The sequence below is a fragment of the Hypanus sabinus genome, chromosome 9 (genome assembly GCF_030144855.1).
Source record: "Hypanus sabinus isolate sHypSab1 chromosome 9, sHypSab1.hap1, whole genome shotgun sequence".
Taxonomy (NCBI): domain Eukaryota; kingdom Metazoa; phylum Chordata; class Chondrichthyes; order Myliobatiformes; family Dasyatidae; genus Hypanus; species Hypanus sabinus.
The window spans coordinates 69,722,251-69,748,525 of NC_082714.1; the positions used below are offsets into that span (position 1 = coordinate 69,722,251).

A 26,275-nucleotide genomic window follows, 5' to 3' on the forward strand; every position below is an offset into this window, starting at 1 on the left:
AGATCATTAATAATGCAATTCCTATTCAGAAGACAATTCATTAAAAACACTTTTAGATTTCTCAGGCTACATCCACACTACACTGGATAAATCCGTAACCGAAGCTTTTTCTCTTCGTTTTGACCCTCCGTCCACACTAAAATGGCGTTTTAGTCCACCGAAAACTGAGCTTTTCTAAAACGCTCTCCAGGGTGTGTAATTTTGAAAATGCCGCTTGACCGGAGCAGTGTGGACGGGGTAACCAGAGAAATCTAAAAACGCTGTCATGACGTGCTGGAATAGATGCTGGCGGCAGCGCGCTATTTCACTATTTCCCTGAACGCAACCTAACAATTTCAGAACAGACGGCAACGAGACTGAAGTCAGAAGAGTTAGAAATATACTCACCAAATACTTTGATGCATAACTTACTGAATAAATAAGTATACTCACTTTGCCCTGTTTTCTGTCCCTGCTCGTATGAAGGTAGTTTACCTATTTATACAAGTACTTCTCTGACAATAGATGTGTAACAGCCTAATGTAACATCATATGGAAATACAAGATAATACTGATGCAGACATGTTTTATACATTTAACAAGGGGCTTTATTAATGCAACAGAGTTAGTCAATTTTTCGATGTTCGTCATCAGCCAGGTCATACTGTTCTTGAACATCCTGTCGGCTGCCTCCATATGCTCCAGTATTTGTGTTTTTTAGTTTTAAGTCCTCCTGCGTGAGAGCCAACAGCTGTCCGTCGTTTAAGTTTTTCTAATCTGTAACAGAACAAATGCGCACCAACTCTTTCATGGCAAGATTCGACTCCAAACATGTCGCTTGTTTTCGGTAGATATGTCCTGCGCATGCGCAGACGGAGGAGATTCGCCAAAGTCTCCGTTTCAATGTGGACAGAAATATTTTCAAAAACGCTTGGTGTGGACGCCTATCATTTTTACACGAAACTGGCGTTTTCAAAATTATCCGGTCTAGTGTGGATGTAGCCTCAGTCTTGGACCACCTTTAATACTTCCCCATTCACTTTGTAGTCACTTCATTGTTTTGACCAAAAGTCATTCTTTTGTGTTTAAAATTAGCTGCTACATGCTCACCCGTCTTGTGGTTCTTGGCCTCAATGTTCCATTAGCATTCTCATCACTGCTTACTATGTGTCAGTTATCTCACAGCTCAGTTTGTTCCCCGTTCTGCATTAATTGCAGAACTGTAGTGCTTCACATACAGAACCCTAGAGAAAACATCTGCAGTCTGCAAAGCATATACTCACCACTATTCACCTATCTGTTAGTGTTTTAACATCATTTTGTGTTACAAGACATTTGGACAGGTAAATGATTAGGTCTAGAGTTTGGAACAAACTCAGGTAGGCAACCTGGTTGGACAAGTTGAGCCAGAGGGCATGCTTCTGTGCTGTATCATTCTGATTCTATTGTACCGCTGGCTCTTTTCATCCCAAAGCACTGTTTTTCTAACAAGCCTAATTTGTGCTTTATAACAATTGATCCAACCAAGAAAATGGTTGAGTGGCAGTATTCAAAAAATAAAATCGGATGAAAGATCATCAACATGAAATTTTAATTGTTCTCACTCTGCAAATGCTGACCAATCTCACACTAGTAACAAGTGACTGGTAGCATCTTGCAATGGGTTTCAAATATCTACTGTATTTATAACTTACTTGAAACTGCAAATTTCAGTCCCTCCCTTTAATATTCCTGATCAGATAGCTGGCTACTACTGTGAGCAGTCACCCTATTGCATGAAGGATGTGGAGAGGGTGCAGAAAAGGTTCACCAGGATGCTGCCTGGTTTAGAGGGCAAGTGTCATAGGAAGAGTTGCGCCAGCTTGGACTACTTTCTCTGGAATGTCAGAGGCAGACTTGGCAGAAGCTTATAAATTTATGAGAGGCAGAGATAGACAGCTGGTATCCTTTTTTTCAAGGTAGGTTGAATTGTCTAAACAAAAGGGCATGTACTTAAGTTAAGAAGGGAGAAGTTCAAAGGATAGGTAGAGCAAGTTTTATTTTCTTAAACACAATTGCGGTTGCTTGGTACTGCCAGTGTCTGTACTGCCAGTGGTCATAGTGCCAGTGGTCATTGTACTGCCAGTGGTCATAGTGGAGGCAGATACAATGGAGGTGTTTAAGAGGTTCCAAGATAGATACAGAGAATGAGAATGAAGGAATATGGACCATGTACAGACAGAAGGAATTGGCTTGTCATTAGCTGACTTAGTTTGGCACAAGATCGTGGGTTAAAGGTCCTGTTCCCCTGCTTTACTGTTCTACATTGCAGAGACAGAGTAACTGAATAAACAGAAGTGTGGCAAATGAAGTTCAACCAAATACATACTATTTGATTAAAAAAAGTTGCAAGAGTACTTCTGATCTAGTGAAAGACCTGCCTGAAAAAGATTTGTGAAATAGATTAATAAACTGGCATAAACAGATACAAACATAATCATAAGCAGCTAATAGAATGTTGGTCTTTATAGCTACAACGCTAGAGTACAAGATGATGGAAATTACACTGCAGTCCCTGGCTAGGTCACACATGAAGAACCAACTACACTTACTGAGGCTATATATGCACAGAGGGGAGTGCAGCATGAACGTACTACACTGGCACTGTAACTTCAAAATTAAATTACAAGGAGAGATTACTGGAACTTGGGCTGTGTTTTTTGAAATTCAGAAGGTTTATAATTCATTTGATTGACCTTTTCAAAAAATTAAGGGGAACAAACAGTAAATAAAACAAAACTATTTCCATGGAACAGAATATCGAGCACAGGGAATCGATCTTAAAAATAAGTGTTAGGCTCAAGCCACCACAGAGAAAAAATATCCTACTAATGGCCCTCAAATTTTATAAACATCGAAAAGTTCATTCCCGAGCCTCCTACATTCCAGTAGACCCAGCTCATCTTACAATATGTCCCCATAAGAGATCTTCCCATTTGGGAAAACATCAACATCTATCCTGTCTAGTCCCCTTAGGATCTGGTATGTTTGAATAAGGTCACCTCTCATTATTCAGAACTTCAAGAAATAAAACCAACGTGCTGATTACTATTTCAGATTTCCAGCAGCTGTAATATATTACTTTTGGGTAGATATAAAACTGATTGGCATTTTTACCCTCTGAGACCACCATATATCTATGGAAGATTGGAAAACTGTGGTCAGTAGTTCCTCAATCTCTACTCTTAGTTCCTAGTTATTTTGGAGTGGATGACATCTCCTTTGAAATACTATCAGTTCTTCCTCGTATCACCTTCAGTCGATCACCTTCAGCAACTGGAGATGCTGCAGAAATATTTCACTCTACAACAAGGATATCCTTTAAAAACAACTTTCATATTTCCCCAATTCAAAGCTACATTATGCTCCGACTCTAATTCTAGATGCAATTCAACTATCGAAACTAAAATTTGTAGAGAACTCACCTCTTCTGGTTATATGCGGGCTGGGGCCAGTTGTAACCGGCCCTGGCACAGCAGTGAGCTGACTGAGTCCTGTGCCAGATGGTTGCGATGGACTCTGTACAACACTGGCTCCGCCACCACCATTTCTTGAAAGTGGCAAAGTGGCAGCAGGGTCTTTGGACTTTGAAAGACTGAAAAACGTACAAGTTATTCACGAGATAGCATCAGGACATAAATAGATTTCACCAAGGGAACATTTCATCCAGTTATACAATTTACATCTCTACAAACTGGCCAGGATGGTGGAGACATAGTGGCTCTCAGAACAGTTTTGGTCAAAAATAATCTTGGTGTTTTGCAAAGGCAGAAAAAGATTAAAAAAAACTTAGTATCAAAATTAGTGAGTTGAAGTATCTTGAAAATATTTACTATATTTGTGTGCCAGTAACAAATGAAATCCACTCTACAAGGTAAAACAATACCTTCAAATCCTTTCCTGCTTATCACCAACATCACCTACGTCAACAAACTCTACAGCAGAAGATCCTTGTTTCAATGTTGCCCCACACATTGTATGGAACAAAAGAAATAAATAGCATCAAAGATTCCATGCTGACTATTGAGCGTCCAAGTCAATTGTATTTTCTTCAGCAAGAACTGGAACAGAGTGTAGATTGCAGAATTCAGTGAGAGCTGGAACAGTGTAGAATGTAGAGTTCAGCAAGAACTGGAACAGTGTAGAATGCAGAGTTCAGCAAGAATTGGAAAGGTGTAGAATGCAGAAGTCAGCAAGAACTACATTCTACAGTGCGGGGTGTGGGAACTATGAGGTTGGTGACAGTGAATGGGAGATCCCCAGAGCTGATAAGGTTGGTGATGGCATAGGAGACAGTGGCCTGGTGCTCCATAGTGGGGTCATGATCAAGGGGTAAATAAGAGAAGGTATCAGAGAGTTGTCGCTGTGCCTTGGCCAGGTAGAGGTCAGTACGCCAGACTACTACAGCTCCCCCCTAATCAGCGGGTTTTATAGTGAGGTTGAGATTGGTGTGGAGGGAGCGGAGAGCAGAGCGTTCAGAAGGACAGAGGTTGGAATTGGAACATGGTGTGGTGAAGTCGAGACAGTTGATGTCTTGTCGGCAATTAGCAATAAAGAGATCCAGAGTGGGGTGTCCATGAAGAGGAGGAGGGTTGAAGACGGGAGAAGGGGTCATCAGTGGGGGTAGGAGAGTCCTGGCCAAAGAAGTAAGCTCGGAGACGGAGCTGGCGGAAGAAGAGTTCAGCGTCATGGTGTACGCGGAACTCGTTGGGGGGAGGGGAGCACCAGTGGAAAATGGAGAACAGGCAGAGTAATAGGCAGAGAAAGGAGGATCTCCCAGTGGCCATACATTTTAATTTCACGTCCCATTCTCATTCTGATATGCCTATCTATGGCCTCCTCTACTGTCAAGATGAAGCCACACTCAGGTTGGAGGAGCAACACCTTATATACCGGCTGGGTAGCCTCCAACCTGATGGCATGAACATTGACTTCTCCAACTTCTGTTAATGCCCCTCCTCCCCTGCTTACCCCATCCCTGATATATTTAGTTTCCCCCCCTCCTTTTTTCCCCCTCTCTTTCTGCCCATCACTCTGCCTGTTTTCCATCTCCCTCTGGTGCTCCCCTCCCCCTTTCTTTCTCCCGAGGCCTCCCGTCCCATGATCCTTTCCCTTCTCCAACTCTGTATCCCTTTTGCCAATCACCTTTCCGGCTCTCAGCTTCACCCCACCCCCTCTGGTCTCCTATCATTTCGCATTTTCCCCTCCGCCTCCTATTTTCAAATCTCTTACTATCTTCTCTTTCAGTTAGTCCTGATGAAGGGTCTCGGCCCAAAATGTCAACAGTGCTTCTCCCTATAAATGCTGCCTGGCCTGCATTTATAAATACGTTCCACCAGCATTTTGTGTGTGCGTAGAATGCAGTCTTCGCAAGAGCTGCAACAACGTAGAATGCAGAATTCAGCGAGAACTGGAACTGAGTTTAGAATGCAGAATTCAGCAAGAACTGGAACACAGTGTAGAATGCAGAATTCAGCGAGAACTGGAACTGAGTTTAGAATGCAGAATTCAGCTAGAGCTGCAACAGCGTAGAATGCTGAATTCAGCAAGAACTGGAACAGAGTTTAGAATGCAGAATTCAGCTAGAGCTGCAACAGCGTAGAATGCTGAATTCAGCAAGAACTGGAACAGAGTTTAGAATGCAGAATTCAGCAAGAACTGGAACAGCATAGAATGCAGAATTTAGCAAGAACTGGAACAGTGTAGAAAGCATGGATACAGGCTCTTCAACACAGTGCCAAGCACACCGCCCACCCATCTAGACCCAATTTCCTGCATTCAGCCTGGACCCCTCCAGGAAAACACATATCACACCAAATACACATGCATCAAAACATTTAAAGTTTAAAACAGGAGAAATCAATCTTGTGGCTCCTATTAAACATTCCTCAAAAATTCACATTCAGGTGACTTTTAACTGCTTAAAAAATTCTTATAAATTTCTTGTATGCAGCTCACAAAACAGAAATCCTGTAACTACATAAACCAGGTCTCCAGTAACTAACAATTCATCAGAAAACACGCCCTAATATAGAACATAGGACTTTAAACTGAAACACTCCCTCAATAATCCTGTTGCTCAACACTGGTTGAGTGTGGGGTAATTATGCATCAGCCAAACATTTGTTTTAGCTTATCTTATCTGAATAATCACAGCAGTTAATGGTTGGGATCTCAATACAATTACAGAAATAGTGCTGGAGGTTACCAAGCTGGGCACCAAATACTCCAGCGTAGCAACATTTAGGAAGGACGGGCAAGAAATAAAATGCTATTAAATGTGGAAAGTCAGTCAGGATATTTTGTATATAATTTTGTGCGATGAGGAAGATTGATTTTCAAGCTTTGGGAGATCCTGACCATTATAAAATTTTATATTTGGCTTGAAAGTGGATCATTCAGTGTGAAACTATGAAGGTTTCACAGGTGAGTTGTTTGTGACTAATAGGGAAAATAGGTGGTGCCACAACAGCAACATCTCAATCAACATCAACAAAATCAAGGTGCTGATTATTGACTACGGGAGGAAAAAAAACGAAGATCCATGGAGCCAGTTATCATTAGGGGATTGGAGGTGGAGAGGATCAGTAACTTTAAGTTTTTTGGTGTTATCTTATCAGACGACCAGGACCTAAGCTCCATCACAAGGAAAGCACGACAAAGCACCGAGTCATGCCATGTCATCTGAAATATTGACAAGCTTCTATAAATGCACAGTAAAGAGAATCCTGACTGGTGACATCACAGCCTGGTATAGAAATACCAATGCTATTAATGGAAAAGCCTACACAAAGTGGTGGACACAGCCTATGGACACAACCTATGGACTCACTGTCAAGGACTCTTCAGTATTATTTATTTACTTATTTGCATAGTTTGTTTTCTTTTGCACATTGGTTATCAGTCTTTGTGTGCAGCTTTCATTGTTTCTATTGTATTTCTCTGTTCTACTGTGAATACCTGTAAGAAAATAAATCTCAAAGTAGTATATGGTGACATATACTTACTTTGATAATAAATTTTACTTTGAACTTTGAGTAGACACCAATGCTTAGTATCTAAAAGCAAGAATACATAAGTTTCAATAAAAATATATTTGTTTAAGGTGCCAAAACCCAAAAGGAAGTCAGTCATCTGTGAATGACGAAAGAAATTAAAGGTAGCATGAAATCAGGAAGTTTATAAAGCTGCCAATATCAGCAGTGGGCCTTAAGATTGGGAGAACATTACAACTCCTCTCACTACTACCATTGGGCAGAAGATACAGAAGCCTTATGCCCCACATCACCAGGTTCAGGAAACCATCAGGTTGGGTAACTTCATTCAAAGCTACTCTGAACTGATTCCACAATCTACAGACTTAATTTCAAGGGTTCTTTATAATTCATGTACTATACGGTACTTTGAACTCAACAAAGGCAAAAGAAAAAATGGAACAAAAGTAAATTTAAAAACAGCACAATGCAAGATCTAGGCACAACAAAGAGAAATAGAATTGACAAAGTCAAGTGGGGGTTTCCTCACAGATAGTGACAGGAAAATTTATAATGGGGAATAAAAAATGGTAGAAAATTTAACAATTACTTAGAAATATAACAAAAGGCACATAAAAATAGCTGGATAATTTTGACAATCAAGGATTCATTGAGAATGTGCTCCTTTTCTTTTGCACTGTGATGGGTAACTGAACGTAAAAACAAGGCTTAACTTTCGAAAAAGTACAAAGCTGCAAATGTTCACAAAGGACAAACAACGCACAACTCCGTAGTGCACGAGTATCAATTATAAACTGACTGGCAAAACCCTGCGACGCATCGCTGGTGTAGACGCCTGGCGCCTCAGGATCAAACAAGTATCAAAAGTGTATTGAACAGTTATGGAACTACTGCAGAACAAAGCCCTTCTTTCCTAGTTTGACTCATTGAACATTTTTTTAACTTGAAAACAGATTAATGTGAAAGAAGATAACGTTCGCCAAAAGATGTGCACAAAATAATAAAATCGCTAAAAATAATTGCTAAGTTTTAGATTTATTCTCAGTAAAACCCATTTCTAACTCTAAACTACTTGAATTTTTTCTTCAAATCGGTTTTCAGTTAATACATTTTGCATGTGTAGGCTTATTATTATCACTGGGGTGCAATGCACCACTTCTAATCATGCTCCACTTTTGGTGCATGCACCATTGGTTGGCCATCCCTGGTCTAAATTTTGTGCAAGCTCTAGTTATCTTCCTGAATTCTATAAATACCAGAACTATTCCTGTGGATTGGGTGGTTGCATATGTGACCCCATCATTGAAAAAGGAGGGCAACAGAAAACTCAGAACTACCAACCTGCTTAAATCAATGATAGGAAAAATGCTGGAAGCTAAAACAATAACAGAATACTTAGAAAGAAATTTCAGTGTTTTGGAGTTTTAAGTTAGTGTTCAAACAAATCCTGTATGGCTGATGCACTGGACGACTTTGAGGGTGTGACTAGTAGAATAAGGAGGAATCATAGTAGAAAGTTTTTGAAAAGGCCCCCCAAACAGAAGGTTGGTCAATAAGGTTAATATGGATTGGGGTTAATGGATTGAGAATCATTATTAAACAGAAAAGAATGTGACTGAACAGATGGCTCTCTCTCAGCCTATAATTAGTAGGGTAGTATTAGGATCAGTGCCTGTGTTTCAATCATTTCATTCTCTTTATCAACAATTTGGCTGAGGGGATGAAATATTTCTAAGCATGCTATCAACACTAGAGAGGATGTAAATATGAAACGTATAGAAGCTTCAGGGGAAGATGAACAAGCTAAGTCAGTAGGTGAGAATAGGGCAATCCTACTGCACAATGCAGAACAGTGTTTGAAATGCTGCATATTGTTAAATGGGTAGTACTGGTGGCTGAAGGGAACTGGGTCTGTTTGTACATAAGTTACTGAAGACCAACATGTAGGTGCAGCAAGCAATTAGAAGGACAAGCCGTATGTTATTACCAGAGAGTTTAATTACAGGAGGAAGGAAGAGAAATTGCATAAAGCCTTGGTGAGAGAATGAGTACTGTGCATAGGTTTGATCACCTTACCTATTGGATCTGGAGATGATGCAATCCAAAAGGTTCTTTGAAAGAATGAGATGCAAATCATAGAACCACAGAACACTACAGCACACTACAGGCCCTTCAGCCCTCCATGTTGTGCCGACCCATATAATCCCTAAAAAAAAGTACTAAACCCACACTACCCCATAACCCTCTTATTTTTCTTTCATCCATGTGCTTGTCCAAGAGGCTCTCAAATACCCCTTATGTTTTAGCCTCCACCACCATCCCTGGCAAGTAATTCCAGGCACTCACAACCCTCTGTGTAAAAAAACTTACCCCTGATGTCTCCCCTAAACTTCCCTCCCTTAATTTTGTACATATGCCGTCTGGTGTTTGCTATTGGTGCCCTGGGAAACAGGTACTGACTATCCACCCTATCAATGCCTCTCTAGACAAACCTTATGGCTAGACCTGTTTTATTAGATTTTTATCATAGTATAGGTCAGACAGAGTCAGCCTGAACCAGCATACAAAACAAAGAAGCAACAAAGGATCTGTAACTGGTTGTACCTGGCAGTAACTGACTGGTTGTAAGCCGTGAGACCAGCTAGAACTGTTGTCAGGCTAAAACTGTGGCTGCAACAAATGAATGTGAGCACACAGGGTTTGTTTCCAAACTGAAAATTGATCTGGGCCAGTTTGTAAGTTTAGCAGATACTGACTGAATTATACTTCAAGATTGTAAACAAAAACTACAGTCTAGTACCAAATATACATTACTAAACATCTACAGCCAAGCAGATGACTTTCCAAACATATATGCAAGTGTAAAGACAGTTAAAACTACAAGGAAAACCACAATTAAAAACAATAATCTAGACAATTCAACATATCTCTGAAAAGAAGCACCTGCCATAGGGGAAATAATTCAACAGAATGAGCTCAGAAATGGCAGCTTTGCCATGAGAATTGAAATTCATAGATGTACCACTGGCCTACCAAGATGCCACATTTTCTGAATACACACAAAATGCTGGATCTATAGAGAGGAAAAAAATCAACACTCCAGGGGAAGACCCTTCTTCAGGACCTGATGAACACCCCTAATGAAGGATCTTGGTCCAAAACACCAGCTCTTTATTCCTCTTCATTGATGGTGCCTGACCTGCTAAATTTCCAGCCTCCGCAGAATCACTTGTATTAGAAACATACAAAACCTACAGCACAATACAGGCCTTTCAGCCCACAATGCTGTGCTGAACATGTACTTATTTTAGAAATTACCTAGGGTTACCCATAGCCCTCTATTTTTATAAGCTCCATGTACCTATCCAGGAGTCTCTTAAAAGACTCTGTCATATCCGCCTCCACCACTGTTGCCGGCAGCCCATTTATTCCAGACACTTACCACTCTCTGCGTAAAAAACTTACCCGACATCTCCTCTATACCTTAAAACTGTGTCCTCGCATATTAACCATTTCAGCTCTGGGGAAAAGCTTCAGACTATCCTCATCATCAATGCCTCTCATCATCTTATACACCTCTATCAGGTCACCTCTCATCCTCCATCGCTCCAAGCAGAAAAGGCAAAGTTCACTCAACCTATTCTCAATGCATGCTCCCCAATCCAGGTAAATATCCTCTGCACCCTTTCTATAGTTTCCACATCTTTCCTTTAGTGAGGTGACGAGAACTGAGCACAGTACTCCAAGTGGGATCTGACCAGGGTCCTATATAATATTACCTCTCGGCTCTTAAACTCAATCCACGGTTGAAGAAGGCCAATGCACCAAATGCCTTCTTAACCACAAAGTCAACCTGCACAGCAGCTTTGAGTGTCCTATGGACTCGGACCCCAAGATCCCTCTGATCCTCCACACTGCCAAGAGTCTTACCATTAATACGATATTCTATCATCATATTTGACCTACCAAAATGAACCACCTCATACTTATCTGGGTTGAACTCCATCTGCCACTCCTCAACCCAGTTTTACATCTGATCGATGCCCCGTTGTAACCTCTGACAGCCCTCCACATTATCCACAACACCCCCAACCTTCGTGTCATCAGCAAATTTACTAGCCCATCCCATCACTTACTCATCCAGGTCATTTATAAAAATCACGATGAGAAGGGGTCCCAGAACAAATCCCTGAGGCACACCACTGGTCACCGACCTCCATGCAGAATATGACCCATCTATAACTATTCTTTGCCTTCTGTGGGCAAGCCAATTCTGGATCCCCTTGGATCCCATGCCTCCTTACTTTCTCAATAAGCCTTGCATGGTGTACCTTACCAAATGCCTTGCCGAAATCCATATACATTACATCTTCTGTTCTTCCTTCATCAATGTGTTTAGTCACATCCTCAAAAAATTCCATCAGGCTGGTAAGGCACGACCTGCCATTGACAAAGCCATGCTGACTATTCCTAATCATATTATACCTCTCCAAATGTTCATAAATCCTGCCTCTCAGGATCTTCTCCATCAACTTACCAACCACTAAAGTAAGACTCACTGGTCTATAATTTCATGGGTTATCTCTACTCCCTTTCTTGAATAAGGGAACAACATTTGCAACCCTCCAATCCTCCTGAACCTCTCCTGTCCCCATTGATGACGCAAAGATCATTGTCAGAGGATCAGCAATCTGCTCCCTAGCCATCCACAGTAGACTGGGGTATATCTCATCCGGTCCCTTCTGGCTCTCCTAATTTCATTCTTAAAACTTCTTCCTGCTATCCTTATAATTTTCTAGATCTCTGTCATTACCTGTTTTTTTGAATGATTCGTAAGCTTTTCTTTTCTTCTTGACTAGATTTTCAACAGCCTTCGTACACCATGGTTCCTGTACCCTACCATCCTTTCCCTGTCTCACTGGAACATAGCTATGCAGAACTCCATGCAAATATCCCCCGAATATTTGCCACATTTTTGCCATACACTCTTCTGAGAACATCTGTTTCCAATTTATGCTTCCAAGTTCCTGCCCGACAGCTTCATATTTTCCCTTGGTCCAATTAAACACTTTCCTAACTTGTCTGATCCTATCCCTCTCCAATGCTATGGTCAAGGAGATAGAACTGTGACCACTATCTCCGAAATGCTCTCCTACTGAGATATCTGACACTTGAACAGGTTCATTTCCCAATACCGGATCAAGTACAGCCTCTCCTCTTGTAGGCTAATCTGCATATTGTGTCAGGAAGCCTTCCTGAACATACCTAACAAACTCTACTCCATCTAAACCCCTTGCTTAGGGAAGTTGCCAATCAATATTTGGGAAATTAAAATCTCCCACCACAACGTCCCTGTTATGATTAGACCTTTCTAGAATCTGTCTCCCTATTGGCTCCTCGATGTCCCTATTACTATTGGGTGGTCTATAAAAAATACCAAGTAGTTATTGACCCCTTCCTGTTTCTAACTTCCACCCAGAGATTCAGTAGACAATCCCCCCATGACTTCCTCCTTTTCTACAGCCATGATACTATGTCTGATCAGCAGTGCCACACCCCACCTCTTTTGCCTCCCTCCCTGTCCTATCTGAAACATCTAAAGCCTGGCACTGTAAGTAACCATTCCTGCCCTGAGCCATCCAAGTCTCTGTAATGGCCACAACATCATAGCACATCTGCTCTGTACATGATGCTTTTTGCATTAAAAGTCACATCTCAAACCATCAGTCTGAGTGCATCCCTTCTCTAACAGCTGCCTATTCTCCCTCTCACACAGCCTACAAGTTTTCCCCATTTGTGAGCCAATCGACCCTTCCTCTGTCTCCTCAGTTCGGTTCCCACCCCCCCACCCCAGCAATTCTAGTTTAAACTCTCCCCAATAGCCTTAGCAAACCTCTCTGCCAGGATAATGGACCCCTTGGATTCAAGTGCAATCCTTCCTTTTTTGTCATGCCTGCCTCGAAACAGGTCCCAATGATCCAGAAATCTGAATCCCTGTCTTCTGCTCCAATCCCTCAGCCACGCAATTACCCTCCACCTCACTCTATTCCTAAACTCACAGTCGCCTGGCACAGACAGTAATCTCGAGATTACTACCTTTGAGGTCCTGCTGCTCAGCTTCTTCCCTAACTCCCTGTGGTCTGTTTTAAGGACCTCCTTCCTTTTCCTACCTATGTCATTGGTACCAATATGTACCAGGACCTCCTGCTGTTACCTTCCCACTTCAGGATATTGTGGATGGGATCAGAAACATCCCAGAGCCTGGCACCTGGGAGGCAAACTACTGTTCACATTTCCTTCCAACATCTACAGAATCGCACGTCTGACCCCCTACCTATAGAGTCCCCAATCAGTGCTGCCATCCTCTTTCTTTCCCTACGCTTCTGAGCCACAGGGCCACGCTCTGTGCCAGAGGCGTGACCACTGTTGCTTCCCCCAGGTAGGTCATCCCCCCTAACAGTACTCAAACAGGAGCATTTATTGTTAAGTGGGACAGCCACAGAGGTACTCCCTAGTATCTGACTCTTGCCCTTCCTGACTGTTACTCACTTATCTGTCTCCTGAGGCCCTGGTCTGACAACTTGCCTATAGCTTCTCTCTGATCACCCCCTCACTTTCCCCGACCAGTTCCCTAACACTGTCCTTAAGGAGCTGCAGCTCAACGCACCTGGAACAGATGTGCCCATCTGGGAGGCTGGGAGTCTCCCAGTTTTCCCACATCTGACACCCAGTAGAGAACACTGGCCTTACAGACATACTTCCTATTCCTCACCAGTAGCTTACCTCGTCTTGAACAATTATCGTCAAAGCCCCATTGAACCAAAGCCCTCCTACTCTATTGCCCGCTCTATAAAGCTGTCTTCTTTTACATCCTTCCCGCTGGTCTAACTCGCCGATGTCCACGTGCTTGCACAGTTGTGCCTCGATCAAACCACTGAGGAAAAAGCTGTACAACATGCTGGAGGAACTCAGCAGGTCGGGCAATATCCGTGGAAACCAGCAGTCAACGTTTCGGGCTGAGACCCTTCGTCGGGACTGAAGAGGGAGGGGGCAGGGGCCCATTAAAGAATGTGGGAGGAGGGTGGGAAGCAGAAGGCTGGTAGGTGCCAGGTGAAAAACCAATCAGAGGAAAGGTCAAGGGGTGGGGGAAGGGGAAGCAGGGAGGGGATAGGCAGGAAAGGTGAAGAAGGAATGCAAGGGGAAAGCACTATGAGTAGTAGTAGAAGGCAGAATCATGAGAGAGGTGATAGGCAGCTGGAGGAGTAGGCAGAGTGAAACTGGGAGGGAATTACCGGAAGTTGGAGAATTCCATGTTCATGCCAAGGGGCTGGAGACTACCCAGACAGTATATGAGGTGTTGCTCCTCCAACCTGAGTTTGGCCTCATCATGGCAGTAGAGGAGGCCATGTATAGACATATCCGAATGGGAATGTGAAGCAGAGTTGAAGAGGGTGGCAACTGGGAAATCCTGTCTGTTGTGGCGGATGTTGACTGCTCATTTCCACGGATGCTGCCCGACCTGCTGAGTTCCTCCAGCACGTTGTACGTGTTGCTTTGACCCCAGCATCTGCAGTGAACTTTGAGTTGAGGAAAAAAAAACTGTTCTTGTCTTTTGAATGCTGTAATTGAATCCGCCTCTGGCACTTCACCTGGCAGTTTCTTTCATATACCTGCTACCCTTTGTGCGGATGGACCTACCCCTTTAAATCTTTCCTCTCACATCTTAAACATCTGCCTCCTAGTTGATGACTTCCCTACTCTTGGAAAAACACTATTTATGCCCTGTCAATTTTATGAACCTTTATAAAGTAACCTGTCATCCTCCAATGCTCCAGGGTATTCTGTAGAGTTCAAAGAATGAGGGAAATCAAAACAGAGCCTTGACAGGCTGGAGACAGGGATGATGTTTGCCCCGTCAAGTACAAGAGTCACATTTTGAGAATAAGATGTACATGCAAAATCAAGATGAAGGCTGCTATTTCTGGCAGCTTTAGAACCTTATTGATTTCATACTATCTTTAATTTTTCAAGTCACTTTCAAATGAACAACTTTTCTTTTTGTACCTAAAAAACATATTTTCTTGAAACTAGTGCAATATTTCCTTTGGATGCTAACCATTGGTGCCTAGTCACACCTTTCAATGTATTCTCCCTATCAGCCACAGACAACTCTCAGTTACATCTTCATGGTTTCACACAGAATGATGTCACTTTCCCGACAAATGCAAAATTCTATTATGGTCAGAATCTTCCAAAGCTTATCACTGAACCCCTTCTCATTGCACAAAATTAGATCCGAAATAGTTTTCTCTGCAGTCATATGGTATATTGATTTAGAAAATTATCTTGAACACAGCCAATGAATTCATCTTCCTCATTGCAGTAATTTTCACTGCCTAACATACATGTAGGTTAAGGTTATCTTAATTCAGAGGGTGGGTAATCATTGGGATTCTCTCCCATGGCCACGTTTGGAAGCTCAATGTGACTGTTCATTTACAGATTACTAATTAAGGGAATCAAGATTGTTGTTCAGCTTCTTGAGTGCTGTTGGAGCTGTATTTATCCAGGCAAGTGGGGAGTGTTCCATCACACTTCTACCTTGCAGATGGCAGAGGTCTGGGGTACTGGGGATGGGTCACTACAGCTCGGTAACCAGACTCTGACTTAACTCTTGTAGATGATGTATTTATGTGAATGTACCAACTGAGTTTCTGGTTAATGGTGACCCCAGGATATTGATGGTGGATGACTCTTTGGAGGCAACATTCAATGATGGTTAGACTCTGTCTGATGAGTGACTGTAACTTGTCTGGCATTTTCTGTGCCAGGAACATCACCTGAATGTTCTCCAGATCTTGCTGCATGCTGGCAATACCTGCTTCATTTTGTGAGAAGCTGCCAATGGAATTGAAATATTATTTTAAAAAAACACCCTGATTTTTGATTTTCCCACTGCTAGGCTTAACATCTTTCACTATAAGTCAATTAACCAGTTAATTATTGTCACTGTCCTATTTTGCAGCTCATCTGCTTAAAAGTTCCAATTCAAGTTATGATTTAGTGCATAGCTGCAAACAAGAAAAACTGTAATCTAGGAAGTGTCAAAATCAATTCCATTGGATTCTACATCACACTCTACCGAAACCCCAGAGCTTTCATCACCCGAGAGGCTGGTTCATCTTATTTCACCTCATATACTTGTCAGGTATCAAGTCTGATTTTAACAATCACATAAATCAGATTAAGCTTAAAATTCAAAACCCTGTTTTGTTCGTAGATTTTTACGTAAAGGTATACTACTAAATAAACAAAATCAAAGCAAACTTGGTGATCAAAGAGCCAATTATTGCTATGATTTGAACAAAACATAAAAAATAAAGAAAAAAAGGAAATTAAATATTATGATGTTAGACGTGACAAAAACATACGGTTTACTTTATCTAAAATTAAGACTTGGGAATTGAAACTAAATTTAGTGAAGTACATTTAAAACAAATCAGACAAGAAGCAGAGAGAAACAAGAGACTGCAGATGTTGGAACTGAAAGCAAATGATCAGCTGATGACGAAACTCAGTGGGTTTAGCAGCATCTGTGGAGGCACAAGTTATACGCTATTTTGGAGGTTAAAAACCTATGTCAGGACTGGGGAGAGAAGACAAAAGATGGCCAGTACAATACATCCATGTTATAGAGGAGCGGCATTCCTAGAAACCTGTCCATATTGCAATTTTCCAGAATGCAAAGCCTTGACAAAAATTTGTTTCTTTTTCATTTTGTTGTTTTAGTTAATTTTTTTCTTCAGATTTGTAAAAACTATTTTTTATTGTGTATCTTTATTTTAGCAACTATTTGTGAATTCCACAAGGGTGAATTTCCATTCCCAAGACTGCCATAAAGAAGGGCTACACTGTATATGTTAGTACATCTGAAGTGTGGCTCTTTTCCCAAAAATATGGTTTCTTTTCTGCTGTAGTTGATGGGAGCTCCCACACTAATCTCTTCCATTTCTCCCACATCAGTAATGGATTTCAACCCTCACACCCATTCAGACAGAAGAGAAAGAAAAGTTCCTCTGGTCTTTACCTTTCATCCCACTGGTATATCATCCTTTGACATTTCTGTTAGACATGACATCTCACCCTTCCCTTCAACAGCAACTACTATCTCTGTGACTCCTTGGTTCGGCATCCTTTCCCACTCACCCTGTTCCTAGCACTTCTTCTGCAATCCGCCCCTCACCACCATTCATATGAGGCAGACATTTACCTGCACACCTTCCAACCTTGCCTCCTCAATGTGGTGGGCTCTACATTAGTGAGATCAAGCACAAACAAGGTGACCATTTATCCGAGCACCTGGACACTGTCTGAATGATCACGTTGAGCTTATCATGAGCAAGTCATTTCAACTCCCCATCCAATTTCCACATAAACTTTTTTGCCGTTGGCCTTTTTCACCACCACAATGTGGGGGGGGGGGGGGGCACCCATGTTGTGGATGATGGTGAGGGGAGAGTGGGTGTACATCTTTTTTATCTGAGGTCTGTTGGTTAGGAAGTCCAACACCCAGCTGCACAGTGCCGCACTTAGTCTGAGGAGAAGGAGTTTGTTCACCAAGGTCTGTGAGATAAGTGTTGAGTGCTGAACTGAAATTCAGAAACAGTATTCTGACATCAGGATCCTCAACTTCCTCAACTGCAGACTCCCAGTCAGTTCAGTTTGGCAACATCTCCTCCACAATTACCATCAGTACAAGTACACCACAAGACTGCGTGCTTGCCCCCCTAATCTAGTCGCCTTATACTAAAGTGTGTGAGGCTCCAATGCCATATTTAAGTGACATCAATGTTGTTGGCCAAATTAAAGGTGGTGACAAAGCAACATATAGGGGGGTGATTGAAAATCTGATTGAATGGTGCCAGAACAACCTCTCCCTCAATGTCAACAAGACCAAAGAGCTGATTATTGACTACAGGAGGAGGAAACTGTAAGTCTATGAGCCAGACTTCATCAGGGGATCAGCAACTTTAAATATCTTGGTGTTATCATTTCAGAGGATCTATCCTGGGCCCAGTACACAAGTGCCATTACAAAGAAAGCACAGCATTGCCTCTACTTTCTTAAAAGTTTGTGGAGATTAAACTTCCATAAATCTACAGTACAGAGTGTACTGTTGGTTGCATCATAACATCCCTCGGAAACACAAGTGCCCTTGAACAGAACAGCCTACAAAAGGTAGTGGACACTGCTCAGTCCACAACAGGCAAAATTCTCCCCACCACTGAGCACATCTACAAGGAGCACTGTCACAGGAAAGCAACATCAAGGACCCCCAGGACCCACACCACCAAGGTCAGGAAGTTATTATCTCTTAAACATCAGGCTCCTGAACCAGAGGGGATAACTTCACTCACTCCAATTCTGAACTGTTCCCACAACCACTGACTCATTTTCAAGGACTCTTCATCTCATGTTCTCGATATTTATTGCTTATTTATTTATTATTATTTTGTTTTGTATTTGCACAATTGTTGCCTTTTGCACATTGGTTGTTTGATTCTCTCGTATGCAATTTTTCCATTCATTCTATTGGATGCCTTTGAATTTACTCTGAATGCCCACAAGAAAATCAATTTCAGGATAGTACATGCATGTATTTTGATAATCAATCTACTTTGAACTATTTTGTATGCTCTTTCAGAAATAGTGCTTATTTACTGCATCATGTGGGCAAGCATAGGTTCTCAATTTTGCCTAAGTATCTATCTGATTATTTACTGAGAATTGTCTTTTAAAACGGATGAGTTGAAGGTACCAGATTTGTATAATACTTTGTAAGTTACAGTCTCTTACCTGTTTTCATCAGTTTCCTGGAAGTGAGGCTCTGTCACCCTAGCAGCAAGAGGCAACACAGTAGCTGGACAAGGGTCAGGGCCAAGGCCCACACCTGACTGCTGCTGCTCACTTACAGGTAGAGCCTCAATGGGAGGGGGAGGTGGCTGTACAGTTGGGGACGTGTGCTTCCTAGTCAGAGTGCCAGATCTGCGAGGATTCAATTGACTCTCAATAATCTTTACACCAAAGCTACAGAGGGAAGAAAAAATGAACAGAGTCCATGCAGATCACAGGTAACATACACATGTAAACTGTAACAATAAGCAAAACATCGAGTGGGGAAGAATGCACAACAAAACGAAAGCTGGAGCTCACACAGGTGCATAAACGTAAGAAAGTTCTTAGTCATGACCAAAAGGTAAACAAGTTAATCCATGCAGTTCACAAACTGGATGCTTTGACTCGAGCATGACGACTTCAAACACAGCACAGGCACAAAGAGGGTGTGAAAATTACCAGGGTTTGAAATAAGTAAGATTTGCAGACTGTCCTTTCTAGGATGGATTCAATAGAGACGAGAAAATTTGCAGATGCTGGAAATCCAAGCAACACACACAAAGTGCTGGAAGAACTCAGCAGGCCAGGCAGCGTCTATGAAAAAGAGTATACTGTACAGTCAACATTTTGGGCTAAGACCCTTCATCAGGACTGGAAATAAAGATGTGAAGTTAGAGCAAGAAGTTTGGGAGAGGGGAGGAAGAGGTACAAGGTGGTAGGTGATAGGTGAAACCAGGAGAGGTAGTAGGGTAAAGAGCTGAGAAGTTGATTGGTGAAAGAGATACAGGGCTGGAGGAAGGGGGATCTCAGAGGAGAGGACCGAAGGCCATTGAAGAAAGGGAAGGAAGAGAAGCACCAGAGGAAGGTGATGGGCAGGGAAGGAGATAAAGTGAGAGAGAGAAATGGGAGTGGGGAACGGTGAGGGGGTGAAGGGGTGAGGGGTGTGGGGAATTATTATTAGTAGTTTGAGAAATCGAAGTTCATGCCATCAGGTTGGAGGCTACCCAGATGGAATATAAGGTGTTGCTCACTCAGGTTGTCTGGGTAGCTTCCAACCTGACAGCATGAAACTGATTTCTCTAACTGCTTGTAATTACTCCCTCTTCAGCATTCCCATTTCCCACTCCTATCAGATTCCCCCTTCTCCAGCCCTTTGTCTCTTTCACCTATCAGCTTCCCAGCTCCTTACTTCACCCTCCCTCTCCCTGTTTCATCTATCACCTTGTACCTCTTCCTCCCCTCCCCCACCTTCTTGCTCTAACTTCACATCTTTATTTCCAGTCCTGATGAAGGGTCTCAGCCCAAAACATCGACTGTGTACTCTTGCTGCCTGCCTGCTGAATTCCTCCGGCATTTTGTATGGATTCAATACAGAATGAGCTAAGGAAACACGCTGCACTGTATATTAACTACTGCAAGGCTTGATTCCCTGGGAAGTATTGTACATATCCTCCGCACTTTCAAGATAAGTATGGTCATTCATATAGTACTACTAGGGACTCAAAAGTATTCACTGGGCCTTTGGCCTGCTGGCTACATGTTTAAGGTCCAGTGTACCACAAATTTCAAAACAAATTTTATTTGCTATTAGCCACAGAGCAAGGAGACATTCTGCAAAACATTTTAAAATGGGGACAACTTGAATTTTAATACCTTGATACCTTCTTTATGCTGCAAAGAGGCCAGTTGTTTTGGGTTGATGAGGAGCACATAGAGAACAATTACTATCTGCTTTAAAACCACTTTATTCAATCATCTATTGGTGAAATCACTCAAAGTTGATTACAGTTGAAACAATTCTCCAGTTTTATCAGATGGGAGTCACTAGACTATGCAAAGAGCACTTGCAGTGGTATCTTAATGAATACTTTCTGCAAATACAACAGTGATGGTGGCCAAAGTTTTCACAAACCTTTTGCAAATTACAGAAGAGCATTTATTTCCTTGTCAATACTCAATAGCAGTGCCTGCCTTTCTCACAACTCAGTGAAGGCTCTGACACAAAGAAAGCCACTCATCACCATACAGTATTCTTTAAGCATTCACATCACATAGAAAAATATTTATAGAAATCAAGACTTCCTGATTCATTGCTTAATTTTCTGTATAAACAACAGAAAAACACTGCATGTAAACATATGCATCTTCCCTATAATTTCTGTGATAATGCTTTATAAAAATGTTTATATACAAATCCATTGGAAAGTGGAGAAAAATTATTTTGAAAAAGCTTACGCCATTCCTGTAAACAGACCTTACAAAGATCATGAGTTAAGTAATTAAAAATTTTCGGAAAAGATACACTAAAATAAATGTTATTCTGGTTCTGTTCAATGTATGTAGGATTCTATGAACTTAGCATACTGTGTATTTGAAACAAACATATGCAAGCTGTTCTGAGAATCAGCAGGTTTTTTATATTGTGGTCAGTTTTAGCTGAACGGAGTATACTGCAGTGTGTAGACAGCGACATTTTATTTCCTACTTCCTTAGATCCTGCATATATCAAAGTATATAAATATGCACCAAATGATGGTTCATTAGTCAAACTCAACAGAGATTTCAGCACTAAATCCGGTTCATGACTGACTGCATTAATGGAGACAGTCAGTATTGGACTGAAATTTGTGCACAAAAAAACAATGAATCATTAAATCAGAACTTTAAATCAAGACTTGTAGCCTGCAGAAAAATGCCATTGCACTATTCCAAGAAAAGCTGGAGATGCCCTCTGTGCACCAAGGTAGCTTTATTTATTTGATTTTTGTAGACATATGTGCAAACAGGCTGCTGACTGGAAATGCTTGCTGCTTCAATGAAAAGAATGATGATGCTGTTATACGTTGCTACATAAACTCGTATTCTTTTGCATGAACGTACCTGTCTCTTTTCGATACATCTTCAACAGCTGTCACACTGACAGGTCTTTTTCTCTCCAGTGTGGAACTATCACAGTCACTAACAAACACAGGCACATTATTAAGGTGATTGTAAGGAGTCATTGGTGTAAACATGCCTGATACATTGAAGTCCAAATCTATTACAAACAAGAAAAATATGATTATTAGTTTCCACGGAATTTGGCAAAAGCTTCCAAATGTAAAGCAATGCAATGATGTCAAGAATTAATGTGATAAGAGACAGCTAAGCAGCAAGAACACGTGCCACAAGTTACATAACAGATACATCGAATGATAAACTAACTAATCTGGAAGATAACACCAAGCTGTACTTACCATCTGGGAAGAACCAGTCAGCATGCTGGATAATTGGCTCAATGATCGTAACCATGTGGACTGAAGTTGCAGCAGCTAGGTCTGCAAGCATCCTTAAAAGATAAGAAAACATAACACTTGATAGATGTTCTTAATCATACACTTCATTCACAGTGCTTACCCAAAACTGGACAGTGCCACAAATACTTTCACAGCAAATTTCAAATTTGTGGGGCACAATCCAGAAATTTGTGAAATTCTTTTGAGGGGTGCAAACCATAAATTCAGAAATAAATATACAGTACATAAATTGAGTGGGATTTGCAGTTTCACAAAAATATTAAGTTATTTACTTTTTTCTGCCGCTTCAAAGCTTAAGCATTAAAATATCAACCAGTTTTGACAAATTGTATCTTACTGAAGGAGCTGTGCTATCAGTATTGAATATGTCAATGCATCATTTCCAATTGAAGCAAAGTACGTTACATGAAAAGGCAAGATTGTTGCATGTCTATACATGCCTGACCTCAGCTGTACAAGTTTCTATCTATGCCCATGTAAGCACTGTGTTTAAGCAATATTTCTGATGTAACAACAGGAAACTCAATAGCAAGATGGTATTAAGTCTGTACAGATGGCTACGTAAGCACCGTGTTTTGTCTCATTGGTACCTATTCATAGTTCTGCAGGAAACATATTTCTGTAGGAAACAGCAGGAAACTCCACGCCACGGTGGTATGAAGTCTGTACAGATGACTCAAAGATCGTACTGCTTTTGCCTTAAATGTAAGTGATGAAAAATGAGGCAGATACTCCCCTGATCACATGGTCAAGGCAAAATGCTGCTAAACACATGGATCCAAAAATTCATACATCAGACCCAACTTGTGGTTATCTCAGTTGAAATGAGAGGAATAATTCTAAACTTCAATTCCATTCCCTTTAAGAAAGAGAGTTAATTCTTCCTACTTCTCAGTGCTCTTTATAATGGTGCGTATGTGCAGCTGAGATCTGGCCACAACTGAACACTCTCAAGGCTTACATATGAAGAAGACTATTGGGCAAAATCAGCCACCAATGCCCATGGAAAGAAATGATGAAGGGGCTTGGATCTCAAACATTAACCATTTCTTTTTCAATAGATGCTGCCTAACCTACCGAGTGTTTCCAGCATTCTCTGTTGAACAAAGTGAGCTTCATCAACACAGCCACGAATGCCTGTAATTTTGTTTTCCAGGATTCCACAGGTTTTGCTCTCAAGTTTTTTGATTGAATTAGCACAACATAGAGAAGCAGTTAGCATCTCACTAAAAAAGCAGCAACATACTTACCCTTCGTTCTTAGCCCATAGTAGGTTAGGTCCCAGCACAATCGCAATGTTGCTGGGAGTCATTTTGTTCATTTCACTATATTGTGCAAGTTTCGAGAGGAATTTTATAAGATACCTGTTCAAAGATAACAACTCTAATTATAATTCTGGAAACATTTTGCACTGAATGTTACAGTTTGCTAACTCAGATATTCTCTTCAACTTCGATATATCACTACAATTTTTACATTTTACAAAGGAAGGTTCTGGTTCCTCTTTCATTTCCTTACATTTATTGATCACTGTCAAAGCAATCAAATTGAGTCTCCTAAAAATTACAGTATTCAACCAGCAGCTGCTACAGGATCCACAAGAGAGTCCACATCTTCTAAGCTACTTGCTGCAGGATGGGCAGTTTCTAGAGGGAATCAAAGCATCTCAGACCCTGTATCCATACAAGGCCTTGCCCAGAACTGCACAGAGCATGCAGGCAATTCAAATACATGAGGATACAATATCATCAGGATAATTTCAGATGCAATACAATATCTTCTATCAAACTGTCCAGGAACTTCAGGAGAAAATCAAGTAGAAGGGAAAAAAGCTACCTCTATTGAGAAATATACCTGACATAACCACTCATAACCACTATATACCTGAAACATAATCACTATATATACCTAAAACATAATCACTGTATATACCTGAAATATAATCACTATGAATTAGCTATTTACTATAATATGTAATCACTTCTAGGTACCGAATATTAATATGTATTATTTTCTAGACACATTTTGTTATGTGTTGTTTTCACTAGATACTTTGTACGCTCTTAGCTGCATATTATGGCACTTACAGAACACCTGTTTGTTTTGCAGCACTATTAGCTGAAATGTATCCCATGTTAACGGTGGCGGACAGGATGCTGTGAGCAGGAATGTAATGTGAGGGAGGTTGTCTGGAAAAAAACATAATCTTGGCCACGAATAAGGTCCCAATGCGAATGGGTGAAACATAATGGTGGCACACCGCGGGCTAGGCAAAAGCGATTACTTAATTCATATATAAATGATATGCAATTAAAACTCGATTGGGTATGGCGATGAAACCGAAATGTAACTAAGATAAGAAATTACTATAAAGAATGCTGTACACCGGAGCTCGGCGGGCTTTCGGTGACAAGTTCATTGATTGCCTCAGCCTTTGTTTGCAAATAAAGGTTTAATTTTCTTGAAGAATTGTCTGTGTCTCCAGGTCATTTCATGTAACCATGACACCTCTTTCTCCTGGATGAGTATAATTGAACAACTTTGGCAATATAACTGAATTTCATGCTATTTATTTTACTGAACAAAAGAATATGGGATTGATATACTGTTTTGGATACTGTTGGGGGAGATGTCTCATCAGTGGAAGGCAGCAGCAGCCGAGTTCATGGCATCATGTGTGGTTCTGCGGCACAGGAGGGAAGGAAAATGAGTGAGAGAGCTATAGTGATAGGGGATTTGATTGTAAGCGGAATAGATAGGCGTTTCTGCGGCCACAAACGAGACTCCAGGATGGTATGTTGCCTCCCTGGTGCAAGGGTCGAGGATGTCTCTGAGCGGCTACAGGACATTCTAGAGTGGGAGGGTGAACAGCCAGTGGTCGTGGTGCACATAGGTACCAACGTTATAGGTAAAAAACGGGATGAGGTCCTACAAGGTGAATTTAGGGAGTTAGGAGATAAACTAAAAAGTAGGACCACAAAGGTAATAATCTCTGGATTACTACCAGTGCCACATGCTAGTCAGAGTAGAAATAGGAGGATATTTCAGATGAATACGTGGCTTGAAAAAATGGTGCAAGGGGGAGGGATTCAAATTTCTGGGACATTGGAACCAGTTCTGGTGGAGGTGGGACCGATACAAACTGGGCTAGACTGGAACCAATGTCCTAGGGCAGGAGTCGGCAACCGCGGCTCTTTCATCTCTGTGCTGCGGCTCCCTGTGGCTTTGGAAAATATATGATGAGTATTTAATTAAAATGTATTTTATGTTAGTTTGTTAGTTTTTGAAATGTAATTCTAAATTTGAAGATTATGGTGATTTTGTGCAATCTAAATAAAACGTGTTTTTGTCGCTATTAATATACGTCACCACTGCCAATGCCTGACAATCGCCAGTGCGCGATTTCTTTAATTTTTCGATCCAAGGTAGGCTAACTATGGAGAATTCTAAAAAAAGAAAAGTGACTGAAGAAAATAGGACGTTTAATGATATGTGGCCAGATTCATTTGCTTTCACTGCTGATGAGACTGGTTTACCAGTATGCTTAATATGCAACGAGAAACTAGCAAACAACAAAAAGTCAAAAGTCGCAAGACATTTCCAGAATAAACACGCAGCCTTTGTTCAAAAATATCCGGATGGAGATGAGAGAAAAAAAAGCCGTTTCGGAACTGATGGGGAAGGTTGATCTGAGCAAAAATCATTTCAAGAAGTGGATGATGTCTGGAAAATCAACGACATACGCTAGTTTTGTTGCCGCTCAGGAAATAGTCAGGCACGGGAAGCAGTTTACAGATGGTGAATATATAAAAGAATCTTTCATTAAGATTTCAGAACATCTATTCACGGACTTTAAAAACAAGAGTGAATTTGTGCAGAAAAACAGGGATATGCCCCTCTCTGCAAAGACTGTCAAAGACAGAACCATAAAAATGGCAGAAGACATCATAAGACAGTAAATTAAAGACATCAATTCAGCTGTGGCCTACTCGATTGCCTGTGACGAGTCTAAAGACAAAGGTGATATTGAACAAATAGCGCTGTTCTGCCGGTATGTAAACTCTGCCGGGC

At 41.3% G+C, this 26,275-nt stretch overlaps 1 protein-coding gene across 7 annotated transcripts in view; it reads right to left on the reverse strand.

The window, feature by feature from the left end:
* Positions 1-26,275, reverse strand: part of arhgap17a (Rho GTPase activating protein 17a) — a 191,558-nt gene that overhangs the window by 11,907 nt on the left and 153,376 nt on the right. For 6 of the 7 annotated variants that reach the window (XM_059979887.1, XM_059979882.1, XM_059979883.1 and 3 more), the window contains 5 exons: positions 23,455-23,568; positions 22,145-22,236; positions 21,789-21,945; positions 18,870-19,100; positions 3,444-3,613 (listed from right to left, as the gene is read on the reverse strand). In XM_059979887.1, the coding sequence (XP_059835870.1) occupies positions 3,444-3,613; positions 18,870-19,100; positions 21,789-21,945; positions 22,145-22,236; positions 23,455-23,568 (764 nt within the window). The remainder of the gene's footprint in view (positions 1-3,443; positions 3,614-18,869; positions 19,101-21,788; positions 21,946-22,144; positions 22,237-23,454; positions 23,569-26,275) is intronic. The other variant, XM_059979888.1, reaches the window with a different exon arrangement.